At 43.7% G+C, this 25,130-nt stretch overlaps 1 protein-coding gene across 1 annotated transcript; it reads left to right on the top strand.

Annotated features, from left to right (window-relative positions):
• On the top strand, nt 1–25,068 carry ptprq (protein tyrosine phosphatase receptor type Q). The gene is made up of 38 exons (XM_086108507.1): nt 1–118; nt 244–407; nt 624–1,065; nt 1,204–1,365; nt 1,895–2,074; nt 2,151–2,258; nt 3,112–3,393; nt 3,471–3,766; nt 3,898–4,118; nt 4,192–4,337; nt 4,417–4,565; nt 4,703–4,874; nt 6,760–7,080; nt 7,146–7,421; nt 8,248–8,399; nt 8,732–8,873; nt 10,491–10,754; nt 10,849–11,196; nt 11,487–11,596; nt 11,683–11,869; nt 12,665–12,903; nt 13,581–13,650; nt 14,616–14,774; nt 14,879–15,116; nt 15,195–15,268; nt 16,180–16,279; nt 16,483–16,611; nt 16,935–16,979; nt 17,829–17,855; nt 18,334–18,415; nt 18,493–18,583; nt 18,885–18,961; nt 19,089–19,223; nt 19,301–19,429; nt 19,961–20,106; nt 20,923–21,058; nt 21,999–22,122; nt 23,213–25,068. Exons 1-38 carry the CDS (start codon nt 1–3, stop codon nt 23,248–23,250), a joined length of 6,279 nt encoding a protein of 2,092 aa, XP_085964633.1. The 3' UTR covers nt 23,251–25,068.
• The last annotated feature ends 62 nt before the right edge of the window (nt 25,069–25,130 follow it).

The following is a 25,130-nucleotide window of genomic DNA, read 5'->3' as shown; positions in this document are numbered from 1 at the left end:
ATGCGATTCTCATTAACCGGCCTGGTTCCGTACACCAAGTACACAGTGGAGCTGGGGGCCAAAGCGGCTGGAGAAGTGGGTCCGCTTGCTCAGGAGGATGTGAGGACGTCGGCTGAAGGTGACGACTGAGAATTGAGCAATAGAGACAACTGATAATAATGCATTTGCTGAATTAGCTCACAAGAGACAATAAAATCAAATAAAATGGCCCCAGTTGACAGTCTGCCTCCTTGGTGGTGTTAGCGCCCAGTGCTGTTCAAGACCTGGTGGCCATCGCAGAAGATGCCATTTCTGTCCGTGTGAACTGGAGAAGTCCGGCGCAGCCAAACGGTCCAATCACTCAGTACAGACTGCAGGTCCTGCTGAACGACACTCTGTTACAGGATATCACCTTCTTCGGCGAGCTGGTAAACTGCCTCGTTTTTGAAGGATTGTGCTGCAAAACCAACAAAACTTTAGGGATATTCAGCTTTTGCGTGTGATTTCAGAATGAGACGAATAAGCACAATATTTTTTACATCTCATCTTAATTTGAGGTTCTCAAAACACTTGAAAGGTTCTTTGAAAGGACTCTTTGTGAGTGGTGTACAATCATCTGTAAACCTTTTATTTCTTCCCCACAGAATACCAACACAAATGGTGCTTATGACGGTGAGTCACTCACCCCCGATCAGGACGTCAATCCAGAGCGGCGTAAGAGGAACGCTGAGCCTGCTCGGACCTTTGATCCCAAACAGTCAAACAGCGTCACCACCTTCAACCCGGCCTTCACTCAACTCAGAAGCGTTGAGCAAAGGACCGACGCTCAAGCAATCCAGGATTTTAACCCCTCTGTTGCCCTCAAGGTCACAGAGACACCCAGCAATACCTTCCGTTCATTTCAGCCTCCCACCACAGCTTTTTCTGCGACACCTGTGCCGCCCATTACGCCTCCGCCCTGGCTGACGATGCCAGACGACGACCTGACAACTGAATCATCCTACCTCACTCACACCTCGGGCACCTTGCGCTTTTCCACTCGTCTCACATCTAATACGGGACGTGCGGTGGCTTCTGGAAGTCCAGGTGCAGCCTCTACTACTGAACAGGACAGACAGTACCACACAGAAATACCAAATGAAATCTCTCAACTATCTGGATTCAAAACAGCCAACAAGATGTGATTGTCTTAATTGTTTTTTTATCCACCTGGACATGCTGCAGGAATAACATTCCGAGAGGAGGTGATGGACCTGTCGACGGACGAGCTCTATTACCTGGTGTCTGACCTTGAACCCTTCACTGAGTATACGTTTCGGGTCTCCGCCTCCACTGTAGTGGGCGAAGGGCCCGCCGCCGACATCACGGAGAAGACCCGAGAGCAAGGTATATTGCCGTAACTGTTTACCAGCCTAAAAGTACTGCACTCTGTGGTATCATCACACGAGTGTATTGTTTTACTGGAAGGCATACATCTTTTCCTCATGCCGGAATTTCTGTGACCAAGAATCATGGGAAGTGTAGTCCTACTCATGCAAACCAACTACAAATTGACATCTGTCTACAAATGATGACATACTAGCAAAAAATACTTCCTTGATGCTACGGTCAGACTCAACGTGAGCTGAGCATGTTAACGTGTGGGACAATATTATTGCAGACTGTGGGACAAAAAGGTAAACAACACAGCCGGCTTCCAATAGCTGTTGCCCAAAAATGGAACACGGTTGGAGAGAGGAAGTAGAATTAGAATAAACTGTTTAACATTCAATGCTTCACAAAGATAATGCGCCGTAATCTGGTGCGCCTCATTACTCGAAAAAGATAATATATTGTGGTTCACCCGTTCGGGCTCCCCACTTTATCCCAGATTATTTTTCCAGCAATCATTTTATTGGTTATGTGTGTCATGTAGTCCCCAGCTCAGTCCTGGAACTTTCCTACCAAAACATCAGCTCCACCTCCATACTTGTGAGCTGGGCGGAGCCTCTCAACCCCAACGGGCGAATCACGCATTACACCGTCTACGGCCTCGCACTGCACAGCGGTCAGAGTCTGAAGTGGGTCACAAACTCTACCAGCATAATGATAACAGGTAGGTTGCTCATCCTATGAGAACACACTGTTCTACACAGGTGTCAGACGTGTACTTTGTAATCTGTCATTCATAGATTTGGAAAAGTATACTGGTTATTTTCTACATGTGGCGGCGTCTACAGCTGCGGGTCAGAGCTTGATATCCCAGGAAGATGGCATCTTGGTTTTCACATTAGAGGACGGTATGTGTCTGGAACATGAACTAGAATTGCCCAAATAGATGTGCTGTGCACCACGATGAGTTTGTTGTCATTTGTCTTGAGAGGGAGTCTGAGAAAATTTGGTTTTGAAAGAAAGGAGAGAACATCAACAGTAGTAAATGACAATAACATAATGAGTTGGATTTTATTTGTAATCTGGGACCTGACAAAACATCATGGGGGGAAATGCGCCACTCAGTTCGATGTGAGTCATCACACAAGTTTGGTTGTATTCAAAGTTTATGGGAAGCAGGGTTAGAATAGTTTGGGATTTTTCATTAGTGGATTTTGGATTTTCATGTTTTGAATTTTGTTTTGTGAATTAGCTTTCGTATTCGGTTTTTTTTCTTTAAATACTTGGAGTATTTGTCCAGTGAAAAAAAGGTCCGTAAATATTGTGTACTAAAGTAAAATAAACTACTCTTCTCAAATAACTGTTTGACCTTCCTCCCATTGTACGGACATTCAGCAATAACGAAATAAATACATTTAAAATGAGCCCCTGAAAGCTCATGAAATTGTCCCTCAGTGTGATTGTGGGCGCGAATGGTTGTTCCCTGCGATTGCTGGCAACCAGTTCAGGGTGTACCCCACCGACTGCCCAAAGACAGCTGGGTTAGGCTCCAGCGCAGCCACGACCCTTGTGAGGATAAGCAAATTAGAAAATGGATGGATGGAAGTTTATTTTCTTAGTTTTTATGAATTATTATAACCTTGGGGGTAAGGGGTAAAACATAAAGTGATGAAAAATGTTGGTCACACTCTGGCATATTTCGTTCTATTGCAGTGTGTCTGTCACATGAGCTGAGGCGACTGTCCATTATTTTTCCCTCAGAACCGGATTCCCCTCCATTAAACCTCACCGTGTTGGACACCAGCTCGTCAACTGCCACCCTGACCTGGTCTGCGCCAGTAAAAGCAAACGGGGTGATCCAACAATACACGGTCCTCTATGAGAACCGGTCGTATTCCAATTCAGTGAACACCTCCATTAGCAGAGTCACTCTGACGCACCTGAGGCCCTTCACCTACTATAACGTCTCAGTGATGGCCTTCACACGTTTCGGCCACGGCAACCACACTTCAGGCTATTTAATCGTATTGTCTGGGGAGGATGGTGGGTTTACAGAAAATTCCAAAAATCAAATGTCTCGTCAGAATCAGGAAGTCGACAATCTTCTGTGTTGCTTCCAGTGCCGGGCAGCCCTCCATACAGCCTCTCCTATGATTCGCTCAGTCCCAACGAGGTGAACGTGACCTGGCTGCCTCCATTGGTGCCTAATGGCATCATAACGCACTACAGCTTGGAGTTGTGGAATTCCACCCACTACCTCAACCTCACCTCCCCTTCCAACTTCCTGCACCTGACCCACTTGAGAAAGTATGCGCGCTATCGCGTCACGGTGCAGGCGCATACACGGGCCGGGCCGGGGAACTTCAGCACAGAGCCGCTCAACATCACCACGCTGGAGGACGGTGAGATGGACGGACGGAATCATGGGTAGCAGTCAGGGAGCGGGGTCTCAATTCCTCTATTTCCTCTCTCCGTCTTTTCCTTCCATATGCTTCTTCCTCCATCAGGTCGGGTGACAACTAACCATTTTATTTTTTTCAATTCTAGCAGCAAAAGATCCTCAAGGTTCAATTGCCACAGGTTCTCCCTAGATTCTATTGTTGTTGTTGTTGTTACATGACGGGGCAGTTTCTCTCCCACATCGCAGCTCCAGACACGCCTCCTCAATTCCTCCACACCAGGAAGTTATCCGACTCTGAGGTCGAGTTGTCCTGGCAACCGCCGCTCGAAGCCAATTCGGACATACTCTACTACGTTGTCAGAGTATGGTGAGTTCCTATGCGGTGTCTCCATGTGCAAGCAAGAATGGTTACAATGTGTTTGGCGGCCGTCTTTTGGCAGGAACGAGACAATGGATCTGGTGCACAATGTGACTGCGACGTCATTGGTTATAAATATGGACTTTGAGGGTCTCTACAACGCGTCCGTCTCCAGCTGGACCAGGCTGGGAGACGGAGGGATGCGGGCCTACATTATCGCCGATGCAGGTGCCACATGAACGAGAGTGTCGTCAACACATTTGCTAACTTTGGATGAAACTGCCTCTGATCATCATTTGTCTCTCAGAGCCCCTTGAGCCACCCCAGAATGTGACTTTTGCAAACGTGACGATCTCCACTGTAACCTTGCTGTGGTATCCACCGGCTGAACCCAGTGGAATCGTTATTTTTCGCTATACAATTTACTATGCTGACAACGGCACTGTGGCCAAACAGGTGAGACGCACGAGCCCGCCGAGAGAGCCGAAGCTTTATGTTTCCAAGTGTCTGTCAAGAAACTTGGAGGATTTTGAACGTTTCACCTGGGGATGTGAAAAAAACATTGCCACTCATCTCATTCTGTTCTGTTTCAGGAAGTTCTGGTTTCAGATGGGTCCGTCCCTGTATCAGCTGACACGCTCCTCTCCTGGACTCTAACTGGTCTTATCGGGGGCACTAACTACACAGTGTGGATGACTTCGAGCAATGTACGTGGGGACGGAGGAGTCCGGAGCGAGCCGCTTAACTTGCTCTTACCTGACGATGGTCAGTCGGAGACACACAAACACCGAGATGTGAAACAAAAGGCAGAATTCCGCACCGGCCTTATCATTAGGTTCACCTAGACAATCTTGTGAGAGCGGATTTAAGATAATGAAAATAATGTCTTTACAAAGATTGTACCGGTTTGTTTTGAGAACAATAAATAATGTAGGGAGTGAAAAAAAAGATTTTCTGTTTTAGTTTAAAACTGTGGCCTGGCTGCCCCCACAATCAGGATATCCAGGTTCGAATCTCCTTTACAACCTCTCCGTTGTGAGTTTGCATGGATTATCTCCAAGGACGAAATAGAGTCCAAATTGCCTATCAGTGTAAATTTAAATTGTCGACAGAGAAAAATCTTCAATTTATTATTATTTTTTTCCCCCTGAACATCAAAAGAGAGCATCGTTGCAAAAGCAACATTTTTTAATTGAATTCAATTTTTGAATTTACTCTCATTAGATGGCGTAGGTGTTCCTAATAAAGTGTCTGGTGAGCGTATAAATGATCACATCCAGTCGTAGTCTCACTGGAGGCCGCCTCTGCACACCTTTTTCAACAGTCTCCTTTCACCTCCCCAAAAAAATGACATAAAAACTCTGCTGGGGCTGCTCAGTGAAAGGAGATAACTCTCCGTCTGGCAAACTGGCTCGTTTTTTTTTTTCCGCCCCGAGGACAACCAGTTTGTATTTCCTTTCACTTTGCAGGATGAAAGTTAAGTGAGATTAGAAGGGAAAAAGAACAAAGTGAGAGTGCAAAAGCACTCGATGACAGAGGAATAACAAAGGCTGACAGGTCTCGTGAGCGGGATTCGCACGCTACCCTCTTGCCGCCGAGGTTGCCTTGTTGCCATGGCTACGGGCATTCTCCCGCGTGATTTTCACTTGAACCCCACTTTGATGGCGTGAACACGTTGACGTCAAAGGCTTTGTTTTTATGTGATTTTGTGGAAAAGGGTGCAGACAGCGTCCAGTGTTTCAGCCCCAACTCGACAAGCATGCACTGGCTAAGAATGGTCATGAAATGATGACGTCTGGTAACTGACTATGTATCTCTGCCTGTGATCTAGCCGCTCCATTCTCGGCCAAGCAGCGGACCACCACGCCGCCTTGTCTCTGCCACTCAGCCAAGCCCAGCGGGGGGTTCGCTCCCCCCCCCCCCCCCCCCTAGGCACTCACTCCACACATACCTGGCCTCCCCCTTAATTGAGCTTAAATATTACATTTACCCTTCCCATGCTTCTCAGGTTAAACATGCAGGATGAGTATTGTCTTCCCAACCTTTCCTTTCCATTCCTAAAGGCAAATTTCCTTTTTTGTCTTCTATCACTGTCCCTTTGATGTATGTTTCCACATTTCCACTGTTTTCTGTTGTTGCCTGTAAAACGCAAGACTGCTGCTATCATGACGATTGTGACAAATGATGACTGACTCGTTCACATTCACATTAAAGGAGACATATTAAACGTTGCCAGGGGTCGTAATAACATTGGCAGGCTTTGCATTTGGTATCTGCGTCTTCAGTAGGGGATGTTGTGTAACAATGGGCCGGAATAATGAGCACTTTTCACAGATGGATACACGACAATTATCTGTGCCAAATTGCCAAGACACAAAAATCAATGCAGCTCTGCTTACCTTTGTGCTTTGTCATGTGACAAATGTTTCAGACAGTGTAACCTCGGGCCATGGCCATCATATAAATTAGAATAGTCATATTTCACAAAAACTCATAGCGCTCAGAGATGTAACTATTTGAATACAAGCTATGAAAAAGTCAATTTTCCATAATGTGTCCCCTTTAATACATATACTGTATATATAGATAGATAGATATAAAATGTCATTCAATAAGACTGTAATGGTATCCAACCCCGTCTTCCCTTCAGTGCCCTCCGACTCGGTCCACAACCTGACCGCTCAGATCTTCAGCTCCACCGCCATCATCGTGAGCTGGGACCCTCCCCTGGAGCCCAACGGCCGTCCCCACTACATCCTCACTTTGCAGGAGGCTGGCGTCATCCCACTTGTACCCAACCAAGCCTCTCCTCTGGTCAACAAAACCATCAAGCGTACCACCACCGACACCGTCTTCCTCTTCACCAAACTTCGGAAGTATTTTCCGTATGTGTTGACCGTTACCCCGGCGACCGGGGCAGGCCCCGCCCATAACCACACCAGCACCCTGTACCTAAGGACGGATGATGATGGTGAGTTCATACCATGGCCATTGTTCATAAATATGTGACATCTATGTACGTGTTTTCGCTCTCAGTCCCGGGTTCCGCCCCGTTGCTCGTCTCGGCCGCGAACCTGTCGTCATCCTCTATTGTCGTGGCGTGGCAGCGCCCCTTCGAGGCCAATGGGGAAATCACAGAGTACACCCTTACGCTGTTCGGCCCGGGGGGCTCCAACCATCTGCAGACCCCCGAGAGCTCCTTCACACTCACAAATCTGATGCCCTACACAGCTTACAACCTGAGCGTCACCGCAGCGACTCGTAAAGGCTCAGGGCCAGCGCTCCTCCTGATGCTGCACACTGATGAGGGGGGTAAGTGTTCATGTTGTGACCCTCTGTGTGTGTGTGTGTGTGTGTGTCTGTGATCAGTCTTGTGGAATTTCTACAGACATTCATATTGTCTTTTGGTGAAATGGCAAGGCTATGTGTGCAGTTTATGAAAGACTTCACAATCCTTAAGAACATTCAATCATTTGTTCTATTTTAATCTGACACACAAAAAAAACAAATCAGATGCCTGTTTTTCACTTTTCAATGGTAGCCTCAGATCAAAAAATACCAACGGGAAAAATGCACCACAGAACGGTTTGTTTAGCTGCCACACTCATTTCGGAGCACGACTATGATCCATCAAATGATCCATCAAGATGTGGGAGATAAATTCCAGGATTGGTGTCACAAAGTACAGTATATATTTGAAATACAAAGTTTTCCCCTTTGATGTAATCTCCCCTAACACACTTTCCCAGCTTTCCCTGCCACGTCTTCATGCACCCCTGGAAAGATTCTTCCAGGGTCTTTCGCATCTCCGTCATCACCGTCATCTTAATGTTGTCCACGTCTTCAAAACAAGTCCCCTTAATAATCCCCTTGAGATTGGCGGAGAGGAAAAATCTCATCGAGCCAGGTCAAGTGAGTAGGGAGGTTGCTCCAGCGCTGTTATTTTCCTCTAGGCCAGGAACTGTCCGATGCTCAGGGCATTGCAAGAAGGCCCGTTCTCATGGTGAGGCAGCCATGGGCCTGCCACAAATCTTGCTTGTACTGTTACTATATGTACCGTAAAGAATAATGACCATAGTACTTTGCAATATGATTGATAATACAATCCCCATTGCATTATAACATTTTTGTGTTCCAGGCCCCATGTCCCCTCCCCGCAACCTGACCATTTTCAACTACACGGCCGTGTCTGTGTGGCTGAGCTGGGAGCCCCCCCTGGAGCCCAACGGGGTGGTCCTGCAGTACGGCTTCCGGATCCGAGAACTCATCACACACACCGTCACACACCGGGTACAGTCAATTTCACACGCCGGAAGCCCAGTCCGTATTAAGGAAAACATGAAAATGCACTCGGGAGATCCGCTCGGCAAAAATACACCTGTCACACGGATTAGCGGCTCTAATTTCACACTCCAGATGCCTCTCCAAGTTAACATTGTATTCACCAGCACGTGCGCATACAATAAGATATCATCAGCAAGTAATCAGGATTGGGTGGCTAACGTTTGTGTGTGTGTGTGTGTGTGTGTGCGTGTGCGTGTGCGTGTGTGTGTGTGTGTGTGTGTGTGTGTGTGTGTGTGTGTGTGTGTGCGTCTACGTGCATGTGTGTGCAACATTACAAGAATTCGTCCAGTCCATCAACCGCCGGGTACATCTCCGGCTTCAAGCCTCATCGTTCTTACGAGATCAGTGTTTACAGTTACACGCGAGTAGGCCATGGCAACCAGTTTAGCAGCCCGGTGACCTTCACCACCAACGAGTCAGGTAAGAAAAAATAAGAAAAATATCACATATGCACTTTGCGAATAATGATGCAGCAATGTCATGCTATATCCTTTTCCCCTAATGGAATAAGATCTCCCCCCCCCCCCCCCATAAAACCACTTTTAAACAGAATGAGTGTATCTATGTATTACCAAGTTGAAAATGAGCAAAATAAAACACCTAATCGGAAATCTGTAATTGGTATTTTAGCCGTGATATACACGCTAGTGCTCTCGCGCAAACAACCTGTGTGACATGTACTTCTAAGGCTAACGTTGAGTTTGAATTCATGAGCTAGTAGCCATAAAGCTATAGCATGCTAACACCAACAGCAAAGTAACAAATTATCTCACTTTGATGGCTTTTCTTTGTTTGGAGTAAATGTTGGAGATAATTAAGTTAAGAAATTGAGTGCAAATATATATTTTTAAACTGGCTGTGTTAATACTACCTAATTATGTGAGGTTCAGTACGTGCTCAAAACTACAGTAGTCATTCTGCTGGATGCTAGTGCTAAAATAAATGTACTAAATGGAATTTCTGCATTGGTGAGCAAATTACAAGGATAATTAGACTTTCTTGTTCCTTAGCCTCTTGAGCTAAACAAGTACAAATAACTTTGAGTGCCCGCATTAAAGAACCGTTGCTTGGATTACTGAATTTTTGAATTGTGTTCTGCTTTTTGTTGTAAGATACATTTGAAGCAGGTTTAAGGTAGGCCGCAAATAAGGTACTCTAATGCATGTGGGCGAGGAGTGCCACAGTCACTGATGCACTCTGTTATTTAATCAACCAAATGAAACACACACGGCATACAAAATGAGAACAATTGTGGGAAGATGCAACACTCACGCCCAGACTTTCACTCTGAAATAACCAGCAAATCCAACTCCAGTTCCGTCACTCACTACCCAACTTCTCACACTTCAGTACGTAGAGTAGTTGCACTGTATAAAACCAGTTTGTTTCTTTACATTCTCTTTTAGAATGTTTTATTATGTTTTTATACAATAGAGGACGATTTATCATGATTAACCGTCATAATTGGGGGGATGGAACAGATTCAAAATATTTAAATCCTGCAAATATATCATTCTAATTACATTTAATTTACACAAAAATGAAGTTACAAGCTTGGTCTAAGTCAATTTGCCAGTGGTGTATTTTTTTTTAACTCTCTTGTTATTTAACTGCCTGAGCTAATATGACATATGTGAATGAGTACTAAAAAGCTTCGCTAGTCACTGTGCTGGACATGCTAAGCAAAGTTGCATATCTAACCCCTTTGTTAATGTTTCCCAAAGCTCAGAGCTAATGATATAGATAATTACAGTTTATTTTCCCGACTCTTGAGCTAAAGAATGAGTAAATGTTTAGCAACATATTTTTAAACCAGTTTAACTAATTGGAGATAAGTTAGGTTCAGTGAAATCTAAAAGCTCATTCAATGGGCATTTTCTCATCTAGATTTCTATAATCTTCTATGCCAATGCAACCGCTGACTTGTCGTAGACTGAATAAAAAAAAGTAGACGTCCTCCCTTCTGGGAGACAGTGATAAATCATTATTTGAGATAATTTTTGACGATCAATATGTCTGCTTTTTTTCTGTCTGCAGTGTCAGAAGCTGTGGGGAACCTGTCGTGTTCCGGAATCAGCTGGGATTCCATTCGGTTATCGTGGGACCCTCCGGTCAACCCGAATGGCCAGATCCTCTTTTATGAGATCGTAATGGAGGTGGACTCATACCGGGTCAACACAGCAGAATACACAGTGACTGGACTGCTGCCGGACCAGGAGTATACACTCAGTGTCACCGCGATCAACTCCGCAGGACAGGGAGAGCAAATCAATTGCACTACTTCTACTCTTTCCGAGTCAGGTACGTACACCATGAATGTAATCCTTTCAGAGAACCGAAAAACCAAAAGAGTGGATGTTCAATGTAATCCTTAATCCTGATCTTTTTTGTTTAGCCCCATCTGCCCCTCGCTCCCTCGCCATCTCTCAGGTCACAGCCAACAATGTGACACTGGAATGGGCTCCCCCACTTTCCATCCCGGGCTTGCTAAAGGAGTACCGCCTGGTCACAGAGTTGCTCTACACGAAATGCGAACCCGACGTCCTAATCCTTGATGAAGAACCGCCTTCGGGTTGCGTGGAGTCAAATGTCACCGTGTCGGTCAACGCTTTAGAAGAGGGCCCTCGTGTCACGGTCCATCCTCTGGCTAAGTACAGACACTACCGTTTCAAAGTGGCAGCGGTGACCAATGCAGGAGTTGGAGAATATACGGAGTGGAAGTATGCACGCACCCTCGCCAGCAGTAAGAATATAATATAAACGTCTTATATCCTTATGACAGTGGAGTCAGAGCCATACTCTCACTGAACATGTCATTAGGAACACCCAGCATCAAAGCCCCGTTTAAAAAAAAAAAAAAAGTAGCACCCATTAATCACCGTTAACATTTTTATGTTGATGCAACGTAACCGTAATCAGCTGTAATGCTTCTCCATAATCTTTGAAATTTGAAATGTCATGGGGGAATGGAATTCATGAGTGAAGCAGGAATGGAAAGGCGGAAAAAAAATGATGTGTGTGTCTATCCGTCAGACCCAGATGCTGCTCCACGTGATATCAGGGTGCTACCCACCTCCGGCAGCCTTCGTATAGACTGGGACCCTCCAGACATTATTTCTGGACCGACGTCTTATCTCGTGCAGGTCATTTCTCTTACTCACAAAGTGTAAATGCTGATGAAGTTGGTATTTATCATGTACTGTAATATTTGCAACTCCTGCGCCACAAGGTGGACGGTCCCGGTTTGAATTACTCGTCAATCCGAGCGCCGGGAGAGTTGACCACGGTGGTTGTAACCAACTTGACGGCCTTCTCGCTCTATTCTGTGATGGTCACCGCCTTCACCGGCCCCTTGGCGGAGGCCGCCGAGCACGGGAAGGCCATCGGGCCCTTTGTGTTTCAAACACTAGAAGAAGGTGTGTGGGGAAAGTTGTGAAGTTTTGTACCCTGCCACTCTCTTATATTCTACCTCACTGCATCGCAATTGTTTACATTTTGTGGTTTTTCTTCAATATATTCAGCACTAATACTATGTCTTGGTTTGTAAATGATAATTATATTTCATGGAGAGAAAAAGAGAACATACCACCTCAGAGGAGAAAAAAAACAACCTTTTAATAGTTGTTCAACCTACAAGAAGAATAACATCATAATCCCATTGCCCCAAATGATGTATTCCTTAGAAATATGATGAGACGATTATCATGATGTTGTTGACAACGATGAGGATAATTATAAATGTTCAAATCTAATTAATAGAAGATCAGATGAAATATAGCTGAACATCGCAACATAGCCAAGAATAACTGAGGATGGGAAAAAAAATGTAAAAAAATATTTACCGTTGACACACCAGAAACATAATCCCTAATGAACTATTCTGGAATAATTTATTTTCAAGAAAAACAGATGATGGAGAAAATATTACTTGTTCATTAAATATGTGTATGTATATACAGCAGTATGTATGTATGATATGTTCACGATATATTTGCTTTGTATATGGATGTGTATGTTATTCAGTTAATATGAAATAATAAAACAATTTGGGCATAATAATTTGGTGGAGGAGAAAATTGTTGGAATAATTAGTTTACTTATTCCAGAATAACATCTAAGTAATGGATATTGCGAAGGAGATACATAGTTACCGTACAGAGACAATAAGGGATTTTTTTTTCTTTTCCCTGTGGCTTCTTGTGTGCCTGCAGAGCCAAAAGACCCGCCAAAGAACGTGGTGGTGACCGTCATCCCGGACGATGTGAACCGTGTCAAGGTGACCTTCACGCCACCGGCAGAGCCCAATGGACAAATCACGTCCTACTTTGTGTACATCTATGAGAAAGAGCTCCTGGTGAGGAACGTCAGCTTGAATACCACCCAAAAAGACAGCTACATGCTGAGCGCCGTCATCGATGGCCTCAAAGGTGGTCGCGACTACAGTATTCAGGTAAGAGGGTGGAGGCTTTTATTCATTTTCATATTAACTGTATTTTCAAGGTCGGGAGGGTGCAGTTACTCGTTACGTGTTTTAAAAAAAAAATGGCGTTACTAACGTAATGCAAATACCATCATATTAACCCTTTCACGCACCCTTTAACCTGATCACCTGATAAGCTGTCCACTGTAGTAACCGCTGTCCTTCAAAGGGTTCAAGTCATGTAATTTAAGATTACTCTAATATTAAATATGCTAATGAAGACCAAATAAATACAAATATTGCAGCAGTATACATTTGTAAACAGTGCACACCCGCTATTTGCCGCGTATGGGATGGATGGACAGATAGATCGATAGATAGATTCTTAATGAATAAATAAAATAGATGATCTAGATCACCAGATCTGCAGTCTATGAAAAATTTGTTGATATGCATAATGGCATGCATAATGTAGCTTTTACTGCGCAACCTTGGGAGAAAATAAAGACATTTGAATAATGAAATGGAAATTCTGTGTGCTAATCATACAATCACATATTCCACAGTCACATTTGAGCAATTATTAAAACTCATCATTTTGCATTGGAACAGTTTTGACCTTGCCAATCTGTAGTTTGCCCAACCCCGTTCAACTTAAATGGTCTTCGTACGTGTTGTTCTGACTCATCCAATGTGTTTGTTTGTAGATTTCAGCAAAGAACGGCGCCGGCCGGAGTCCACCCAGTCCGCACGTCCAGATAACAACAGGAATCAAGGGTACGGTATTCCCACTTATTGCTCGCCCGAGCCTGTCTATTTCTGACACTTGTAAATTGAATTCACGTCTGTGTGCACCTTGTGGCGGAGCAGTCTTTCCGTCACGGTTCAAAGCACATCCGCGCTTGTCATGTTTGGGCAAAAATTCTCCATTTACACAGATGATGGGACTGGGTCGTGATTGACACTGCTTCAGAGTTACAGTATTTGTTTTACTTTGTGTATGTCGTTGTGGGTCACGCTGAGAAGCATTTGCCATCGTTTGACCCTCGCGGAACTATAGATGAGAAACCACAATGCAGTCATTCCTCGTATATTTGTCATCCACTATTCACAAATTTGCCTATTTTCCTTTTTGTGTGTGTGTGTGTGTGTGTGTGTGTGTGTAGGTGTGTGTGTGTGTGTGTGTAGGTGTGTGTGTCGGTGTGTGTGTGTGGAATCCCCAGCTGCCGGAAACGTGGTGTGATTACCAAATTAGATGAACAATCATTCATAATGTCAACACCATTTACTGCAGTGATTCCCAACCTGGATGCCGTGGGGTGTGAAACACTTGTGTGCCTTGAGAAATTTGGCAGGGATCTCACAGGAAAAATGATCCAATTTCATTTTCATTTGTCTGAAAATTCTTATTTATTCATTACAAATATAGCATTGTTCATCTATCTGACAGGGAGAACAATTAAATGAAGGCTCAATGGACCTGGATTTGATCATTATTTCAGAATTTATCATTTTCTTCACATTTTTGATTTGGGTTGCGCCATGAGATTTTTTTTTTTCACCCTTTCAGGCACCTTGTAACTCGATAAGCTGTCCACTATCGTAACCACTGTCCCTGAAAGGGTTAAATCTAAAATGGGTACTTTGGCCCGTTTAGCGTATGCACCCATGGGGTAGTGTGTGCGCATGTGTGCGTGTGTTTGTATGTGGCTCAGTAATGCTGATTTTTAGTTGTTGTGCAGCGCCGGCCAAGCCCGCCCAAAGACCCCAGGCAGTGCTTGGCCACAGAGGGGTTACCATGGTTACCCACAAGAGTATCACCATCCGCTTGCCGGCGTGTTTCTATAGCGATGACAACGGGCCAATCGCAAAAATCCAGGTCATCGTGGCTGAGTCAGGGGGTACGACTCGCCGCAAATGTTGCTTTGAGTCCGTCTGACTTTGACAAACGCATGGATAAAAAAATAAAAAAAACATTTCTGTTTCCCATTTGATCATGTCACAGTGAAAGATGTTGCAAACCTTACGACCTGGAGGGACGCCTTCTTCCACCGCCCCGGCCCGTACGTGACGGACCAGGGCTTCCCCAACCCGCCGTGTTCGATGGACACTCGCAAGGTGTCCCAAAGACGCAACCACACCACAGCGCAAACGTATGTGATAGGAGAGCAAGACGAGTGTATGGTGGAGAATCGAACGGACGTGCTGTGTAACGGACCTCTGAAGGCCAACACGGTTTATGTGTGAGTGGACCGTGTACGATCAAATGTTTTTTAATGAATGAAAACCGTTTTTATGAATATACTGTGTGTTTTCAACAGGTTTAAGTTCCGAGCAACAAACATCATCGGCCAATACACTGACTCGGAGTACTCCGACCATATTAAAACTGCAGGTATACTTACAGTAGGTGCTCTGAAGAAATTAGAATCTGATTGAAAAGTTCATTTATTTCAGTAGTTCAATTCAAAAAGTCAAACTCAAATCGTATGGGCCAATGGCGGGTCATGAATTTGGTCGCTGGGTCTTCAGTGGAGACCTGTGCAACTTAATCCATTACAATCGTGTTGTAATTATCGAAATCATCAATACTCTTCAAAAATGCAGTATAACTGGGGGAAGTGGTGCCATGCGCATCATCTAGAGCAGTTCAGAATCAATATTAATATTTAAATTAACCCGATAAAAATATAAAAACTTTACCGTACTCACTAGAGATGCTGATTATTAAATGTCTTCATACCGCAAATTGCAAAACATGTGTTTTGGGCTGCAACCAGTTTTGCCCTAACCAACCAATCAGAGGACGGAAAAAGGCTGACATCATCGACGGCCGGCGTACTGGACCAGAGACGATAATTGAAAATGTGATCGGTTAAAGAAATAGTCCTATTGCTATTGTAGTGAAAGTTACAACAGCTAGCATGACTGATTCTGACAGCATTTTGATCGCACTGCGCGGAGTTGCTTGACATAGCAACACAGATGCTGACATCTGATTGGTCAATATGTATAACTTCCACATATGTACACTGCAAGCAGTGCAAAATGAAGAGAAGACACCGTCGGGACGGAATAGGCACAATTTAATCAACAAATGTTACACTGCAGTTTGCCAGTTTGTAAGTTTGTGTTTTTGCACTTTTTTAGGTCAGCAAAGGAATTGCTGGCCCAGCAAAGGAATTGCTGGCTCTCACAACTGACTCACTCCACATCATCATCATTTTATTTTTGCATTGAGACACACCTGTGTATTATTATTTTTTTAATAAGTGATTATTCGACACTCCTTTTCTCTCCCTGCAGTTTATGGGCTGCTGAGCAGAGACGAGCAGATCATCTTGGGTGTACTCCTTTCTTTCTTCTTGGCAGTGCTGCTGATTGTCATCATCTGTGCATCTGTCAAGTAAGGAAACAGAAACACTCATGGCCTTTGTTTTTTTTTTTTCTTTTGAACAAATTCACGAAACACTCTCGTACCAATAATATCGTCTTGAATAAGTGTGAACTTAATCACGTTGTTCTGAGAAGGCAGATGTAAAGCAAATTCATTCTACTGTTTATATAAGAATATCGGAGCATAACGTGCGTTATTCACCCTTTTGCCAGGGTCCACCAGCGCAAGAAGGAGGGCGAAACGTATTCCCCCCGAGAAGCGGAGATCATCGAGACCCAATGTAAACTGGATCAGCTGATTGCTGTGGCAGACCTTGAGCTGAAGCAGGAAAAAGTCAACCGGTGGGGATATTAAACTATAACGACGTCGAACACGTGTTGGCAACGCTTGGTGTGACTTGGCGGCGGCCGACACGTTGCGCTCCCGTCAGCACTAAATCATCTTCTTGTCGCCGAGTTTGAGCAAAAATAGAAGCCATGTCTTCGAAACGGCGCAGCGGCATTGTGGCTTTCCATTTATTCCTTTCTTCTTCGCAGACATGCTGTCTGCGAGTCTCCAACCATCTTCCCTGACAAAATGTGCCTTACTTACACACATTTATACATCACTCACTGAAACACACCTATAAATTTGCTTTTGACACTGAGCACTTTTCTGCCAGCAGGTATTCATCCTTCTTCTTCAGACGGAAAGAGATTTACGTCATCCAGTAAGTGCTGCTACTGTTTATGTAATTTCACCACTCGCTCAAGGCATGCTTGGCCTACACTATAACACTGCAAACCACATTGTGTGTGTGTGTGTGAGTGTGTGCGTGCGTGTGTGTGTGTGTTATTTACCCTCACGCTACGGTCAACCTGCATTTGGGCGGTAGAGTATTTTTAGAGGGCAGGCAGAGGTTAGCTACCTCCGCTTCATGGGTTCAGAATGACAACGAAAATGAATGTTGCTGTTTTCTTTCTTCCTGTCTCCCCTCATTCCTTCCTGCCTTCCTCCCTTCCTTCTTTTTCATTCCTCCCTTGCTTCCTTATATAGAAACACCGATATATTCTTACCTCTCATCGCAACCCTGATGCATCACTTTCTTCCGTCCTTCCCCCTTTCCACTTCCTTTCACACAATCCCTCTTCCTTTCCATCCTTTCAAACATACCATCCTTCAATCCTCCTATTTTCCTTTCCTCTTTCCTTCCTTCCTTCCTTCCTTCCTTCCTTCCTTCCTTCCTTCCCCGATCCCATATCCCATTCCTCCTCCTTTCCCTTTTCCATCATTTCTTTCCTTCCTCCATCCTTTTCTTCCCGCCATACCATCCTTCAACTCTACCTTGCACGCTTCAGACCTTCCTACCATCCTCACTTCCTTCTTTCTTTCCTTCCTTGCTTTTTTCCATTCCTTCAGTCTTCTTTCCTTCCTTCCCGCTTTATTAAGTTAAACAGATAAACCGTCTGGTTTCTTTTTGGATTTTCTGTGCACAAATAGCACCGACTCAACTGTGATTGAGCTTGTTCTTTTTTCCATCCCCCCCTCCCCCCCGCCGCCACCATCTATTTTCATCCAGACTCCTCAGCTACAGGAAATCGCTCAAGTAAGTCATCCTGCATAAATAATGTATAAATGTGTATAAATAATATGCTGACAGTGGCTGCAGCATCCCAACACAGTTTTTTACTTGGTGCCGCTCGCCGTTTGGAAGTGTTACTACTCTCACACGCTCTGCGAATACTTGTCGCATCTCATCCACAGTTATGTTTATTGTGGAGGCCATTTAGTACTTAATTTGAAAAGTAATTCAATATTATTTTTTACTTTCAGTGATGGCAATCAAAATCTTGATTTAACCAAAAAAAGAAAACATTGACACTGAGTTATGGAGTAGAAATTACAGCTCTGTTTTCAAATACAGTGAGCAGAGGTAGAAAATCATGAGGAAAATAAATACCCAAGTAGAGTACAGACACCTGAAAAATTCTGCTTAAGTAGAATAACGAAATACAGTACATGGACTTGGTCAGTTTCCATGACTGGCTATCATGGTCCCTCATTTAATTTTTTTTTCTTTCAAGGCCTATCAGCAAGAAGTCGTTCCTCCAACATATTGAGGATCTGTGCAGCAATGACAATGCCAAATTCCAGGAAGAGTTTTCCGTAAGTGAACATCCAATCTGAGTGAATTTCATTTTATTTTAACCAAGAAATCTTTGCTCTCTTTCCCCCCCCTTCAGGAGCTCCCCAAACTACTTCAAGACCTGGCCACCACGGACGCAGATCTGCCCTGGAACAAAACCAAGAACCGTTTCCCCAATATAAAGCCGTGTAAGTACACGTGGCAGATCCGAAACCTGTTGCAGTTCCACGAGGTTTATTTGCGAGGTGCGAGGTAATTACAGCGCCGTCTAGTGTCACAGCTTGTTTTGTTTTTCTCGAAGGAAAGGCCACGCGAGAAGACCCTTTCATGGTGGTCTTTAATTATATAGGGCATGAGGGGAAAAAATGCTCATTTGCATGCTCCTCTTGACAAGATTTTCAGTGATGTAATAGCATTTGCACTCCATTTCCGGGGGAATAATCATTTGCAAGTTGAGCTATACATTGAAAACGACTGCGTTGTATCCAGATAATAACAATCGAGTGAAACTGCTGTCGGAACCGGGAGCCGCAGGCTCGGACTACATCAACGCCAGCTTTGTCTCAGTGAGTATCAACTGATGGAAAAATGAACAATGCATTCCTTTTTTTCTGTTCTAATTCTGTCCGTGTGAATTATTATATCTAGATATACTGTATATTTTCTAAAAATGTGTATATCTTGGTCCCGAAGGGCTATCTGTGTCCGAATGAATTCATCGCCACGCAGGGTCCTCTGCCCAACACGGTGGCTGACTTTTGGAAGATGATCTGGGAAACGGGCACCCGCACCATCGCCATGCTGACGCAGTGCCACGAAAACGGCAGAGTGAGTGGCAGTTAGGTTTCACTGACTTCGTCACATATCCCGCCTCCATTTTCACGCACTCGTACGTCCCGTTCTAGATTCGCTGTCACAAGTACTGGCCAGAGGACAACAACAAGCCCATGTCAGTGTTTGGTGACATTCTTATTTCAAAAGTGTCTGAAGAAATCCTTCCTGATTGGACTGTCAGAACGCTTAAAGTGGAAAAGGTAACGACCCGAAACAATTTCATGGGAGCCCCTGCTGACTTGATATGTAAAAGAAGACATTCTTGGAAAATTGACTTTTAATTGGTTGCAGTGTTGCTTCAATGGGGGAAAATACGAGTAAAGTAGTAATACGAGTTAGTGGATTTATATGAGATTTATTTAGTGTTGGCCGGTGGTGGCTTTGCACCAGGACCATTCATTTGCAGTTTGGATTTGGAGCAGTTGATTTGTTGCTGTTCATTTTTCGGAAAATGAGTCACTACAGGGGTCCGAAAAGTCCTTAATATGGCAACATTGGTTAGCCCGAGCTCCCTTCCTGGGCACTCTAGTAAAGCCAGAAATTTGCAAAAAGGACAGAAATTTCTCCCGCCAACCCAATAATGTTCACACTATTTTTATATTTCTTTATTTTTGGACTGTAATTTAGCCTTTATTCATCCAGATCACGCAATTGAAGCAAAGTACAAACAAGAACAGACAATAGTTAAACCATCATTGAGACGAAACCTTTCTTCTTGTTTCACCCTGCAGCATGGACACTACATTCTGGTCCACCACTTCAACTACACGTCGTGGCCCGAGCATGGGGTCCCGGAAAGCTGCGGCGCCCTCATCAAGTTTGTCCGGGCTGTCCGAGTGCACCCGCACCACAACACCACCATAGCAGTGCACTGCAGGTATTTGCGGGCGCATGGCGGAGTGCATTTTTATGTCTTCATGTTCTAGATCACAGGTGTCAAACTCAAGGCCCCGGGGCCAGATCTGGCCCGCCACATCATTTTATGTGGCCAACGAAAGCAAATCCAACATGATACTTGATAAAATCTCTACCAAAAATTAAAATTCTCATATGTAACAAATAACTGACATATTGTCAGCATTTTGTTGTTACCAAACCCCTCATTACAGTAACTTAAACATTCGTGGAATAAACCATAATGATTGAATTTTTATATGGTTTCAGTGATAACGGTCCTCGAAGGGAAACGGTAACTAAAATGCGGTCCACGACAAAAATGAGTTTGACACCCCTGTTCTAGACAGTGGTTGACCACCTGCCAAATTTATGGTTGCTTCATGACTCTGCACTCTTAAAACTGCTGAGTCAAAAGTAACCCAAAATGGGCGAAATACTATACTGAGCCCAGAAATGGGTCCAAAGTGGCTGAAACCAGGTTGTCGGTATAACTGTGGTAAAGAATAATACAAATTTTATTCCCAACACTTTCAAATAAGAAGACACAACTTTTGCCCGTCGGGGGTTTAGTCCATACAACCTGGCCAGTATTTGAATACTGACCTATATCCAAAAGTAGCAGCATTCCCCACTTAGCCATGCAGCCACCATCCACAGTTTCTAAGAATGCCACATTAAATATACTTCCACTTCAGTACACACCTGACCATATTGGCAACCAACTTCAACTTTTCAGTCCGCCCGAATTTAATCTTCAACCCGCTATAATCTGTTCATCGTGTGTCTGTGGACTCAGCGCCGGCGTGGGCCGAACAGGCGTGTTCATCGCTCTGGACCATCTTATTCAGCACATCAGAGATCACGACTTTGTGGACGTTTACGGCCTGGTGGCTGAGCTGCGCAGCGAGAGGATGTGCATGGTGCAGAATCTGGTAAGGGAGAAGACTCTCTTTTTTTGTCACCCTGCGATTGAAGTGAACAACCGTCAGGGAAGTGACACATAACACAAAATAATGCACTGTACAGAATAGCCTCTTCAATTGTGTTCCGTCACTTTCAAGCATCAGCAGACGCGCGTGTAGTTGTCCTACTTTACTCTTCATTCCCTCACCGCCACCCTGTGATCCCTTTTCCTGTCAGGCATTATTAGAAAATTCTCTTTATGGACTAAAATGGTCTGGCGGTGGATTAAACGTCTATTGTGAGCAGGATTCCCCCATCCTGACAAAGCACGGCACTATCCTAAAATCACCCCGGCTCGCTCATTACTTATGGATCACTTGTGTGTCTCGGTGTGGGTGTGTATCTACACCCTTCTTCTTATCACGGCTCATTATTTGTTGGCTTGCTCATTTTAAATTGTGGGATCCGCACTTTGTTGTAGACTTTAATCTCTAAAACCGTTAAATCTCCTGTTTTGTTTGTCTTAACCGTGAGTACATTTTGAAATAAAACAACTTGACAGTGGCGCCTTGTCACGTAATCACTGAGACGAGGCTTTACTTGGCTACCTGTGAATCACTTTTAAGCCTTGCAAACTTGCGGCGCAAAGCTAAACATTTTCAGTGTCAAATTTGTATCTCTGTCATACATCAATCAAAACAGAGCAGAGCTTTATCTTTTTTTTTCAAGAGCTCTTTTATTGACTCTCTATTGTGCCTGACCATCTCATGATGTGTCCGGCGAATATATGTGTTATGCATGCTACATAGTGAGAAGATAAATTGGCTACACTGTGTGTGTGTGTGTGTGTGTGTGTGTGTGTGTGTGTGTGTGTGTGTGTGTGTGTGTGTGTGTGTGTGTGTGTGTGTGTGTGTGTGTGTGTGTGTGTGTGTGTGTGTGTGTGTGCGCGCGCGCGCGTGTGTGTGTCAGGCCCAATACATCTTCTTGCACCAGAGCACGCTGGAATTGCTGAACAACAAAGGCAACAGTCAGTCCATCTGGTTTGTCAGCTACTCTGCTCTGGAGAAGACGGACTCGCTGGATGCAATGGAAGGTAACAAACAACACACATAATCGTCAAAAGTTTATGAACCTATATTGAGCCCAGGCACATATTTTACATTTGAAAATCTCATGTTACATTGTTGCTATGTGCTGATGGTATTTCCAGCACTGTAAGGCGCTTCAGAGTATAAGGCGTACCTTCAATGAATGGCCTAATTTAAAACTGTTTTCATAGATAGGGCGCACCGTATTGTAAGGCGCATGGAATAGAAGCCACAATAGTGGCTGCGGTTGCGTCATGCATCCACTAGATGAAGCTACGCTCAAGGGAATACAATACAATGCAGCTTGATTTCTATCGCGCTTTCACAACAGCTGCAGCTGTCACAAAGCACTTTACAGAACATTTAAAATACTCCGTCCAAGAAATCTGAATATCAATCCATATATAAGGCACATCGGATTATGAGGCGCACTGTCGAAAATTGAATGCTTTTAGGTGCACCTTATCGTGCGGAAAATACGGTATTTGTCACACAATTTTTCTTAAAGGCATTAAGACTTTATTGGTATGTTTTGAATCTTTATTCATTCATTCATTCACTCTGATAATAAAGGATACCAGCAAATCGGGTTAGGGTTATATCCATAAAATCTGAGAAAAGAAAACAAAAAGCTTTTGGAGGGGTGTATAACACACGGGTGCATGTTGTTTGAAAAAAAATAATTATATATATATATACTGTATATATATATATAATTATATATAATTATATATATATATATATACTGTATATATTTTTTTAAGTATAGTAATTCCAAACATTTTGGGTTGCTCACATTTTTTTCAAATTTTGCAACAGGGCTCAGTCTTGTCACCTGGGAATAGCTACAATTTACCGCATGGTGGTACCATGACTTGAGAGTTCATTCATTCTGTATCGTTCGTATCTGGGCCTGCTTAGTTGAACACAAAGCTGATATACTTGCAGGCAGCAGGAATTATTCTGTCGTTGGCCGACTTCAAGGATTAATCGCATCTTCTGCTGTCTAGTGGAAAAAAGTTAAATTGTTCCGAATTATACACACACACACACACACTTGTTCCATCATACGTCACACTGCGCATGTGTCGACAGGAGACGTTGAACTGGAATGGGAAGAGACCACAATGTAGACGGACCCCTTTGCCCAAAGGTGGCTGTGTTATTTTTGGGAGCAAAAGAAGAAAGAGAAGACAAAGGATGAAATGAACGGGAATCAGTCTTTGGAACGTTGCTCCCTTCCATGACCTTTCTCCTTTTCACGGTGAGGAAAAAAGTGGGAGCACTCAGAGCGCCCTATCACAATTTTGCACACACTGAGTCCATTGCGTATTGTCATGACTGTATTGTATTGAAAGCTGTTGTGTTTTTGTAAGATAATTTATTCGGCCATATTTCTTTTATTTTCGACATCTTTGTCGATTCTGCCGCCTGCGTTCAGGAGTTGACGGCAGTCCAATTTTTCAGGGGTTTGGATCCTTTTCTCAAGAGTGATTTGCACAAGTAAAGCCGCTTGAATTTTTATTCTTGTGTTTGATGTCTTTTACGGCCTTAATACACCCGTGGCGACTCTTAGATGGAATGAGGTCGTCGCGACGTTGTGCTGTCACATTACAAAATGAACACACTCTGAATGTGTTTAACTCTGAACACACATTCGGTTCGGGCCAGAAGAATGAAATTGTTTTTATGGTGTTGCCAATGTACACCACACCACAGTGGATTTTAAATACCTCGGTTTTCGTGATTACCGGTAATCCGTTCCAGAAGGTCTGCCTAAAAGCAGTGTTTCCCATAGGAAATCATGTAAATCTCTTTAATCCATCCCAGGCATCCAAAAATATCTGAAAAAAAAATCTCCAGAAAATGACTCGAGTTACACACAAATCAGTGCGAGATAAACAAATGAACTTCTCAAATTACAATTATCTTTGTCGAAGATTTGATGGCTAACAGTGTTGTGTCCAAGGACCGGCAACCCGAGGCCAAGGCCAAGGCCAAGGACTTGACTCCGAGGAAAAGGCCAAGGCCAAGGACTTGGAAAATTTTTCCGAGGCAAGGCCAAGGCCAAGGCCTTGAGAAATTTTCCGAGGCCAAGGCCAAGGACCAAGGACTGATTTTGAAGCTGAGGCCTTGCCGAGGACATGTATAAAACAATGCTATCATACCACTTGGCAGGTCTTCATGATTTGCAACACCCCTCCATCATAACCCCTTGCACTCCCTAACGCTTGAATGAAGTGTTTTTATTCAAAGAGTAGAACTGTCAGGGTATGTGTTATTTATACTGAGAAAAATAAAAATAAAAGCATATGATATACATTTATGAATTAATGTTTTAGTGCAGTCGTTTCTTAATATGAAGTAAATCAACACTCAACAGGCATGACGTGGCACGGAAGACAAGTTGAGAAATGACTTTGCATAGAAGTCAATCACTGAGTGCAGAAAAAGCGGTAATCTCTGCAGTGATAATTTTACAGTTTACCGGCAGCGAGTCCCAGGGACTCGCTGATCAGAAAAGTTTGAGTCCCATTGTGCATTGAGAGAGTCCCAAATTTCGAATTCTGAAATGGTCTACTTATTCGATTGCATATGATAATAACACAAACAACAACATATACATACAATTATAAACAAATGCTGCAAAATTTTAAATCATTCAGTAGCAGGCCTGAGGATTTTGGAAATTCATGGTAACCGTTTTTCGGTTCTGTCGGATTACCCAATGGGAAACCGTGGTAACTAATGTTGGGTTCTGTAAACGTTCATCTTGGGAACCCATTTTTCTATTTTGGCTGATATTCATAATCAAGAATTCTGACACTCAAAAGTATAATGTTTCAAGGGTAAATGTTTGAAAACGATGCATTAACAATGAACATTACATCAGTAGCTGTGTACTCCAGGTTTATTCCAAAAAATAAATGGATCAAAAACTGGTGTACTCATGTGGCATCATCAGAGTATTTTTTCCAATCTCACACTGCAAAGATTAATTTACTGGTAATCA

The sequence above is a fragment of the Hippocampus guttulatus genome, chromosome 4 (assembly GCF_054856545.1).
Source record: "Hippocampus guttulatus isolate MCC_2025c chromosome 4, RoL_Hgut_1.0, whole genome shotgun sequence".
NCBI lineage: Eukaryota > Metazoa > Chordata > Actinopteri > Syngnathiformes > Syngnathidae > Hippocampus > Hippocampus guttulatus.
This window is presented reverse-complemented; position numbering and strand designations above follow the sequence as displayed.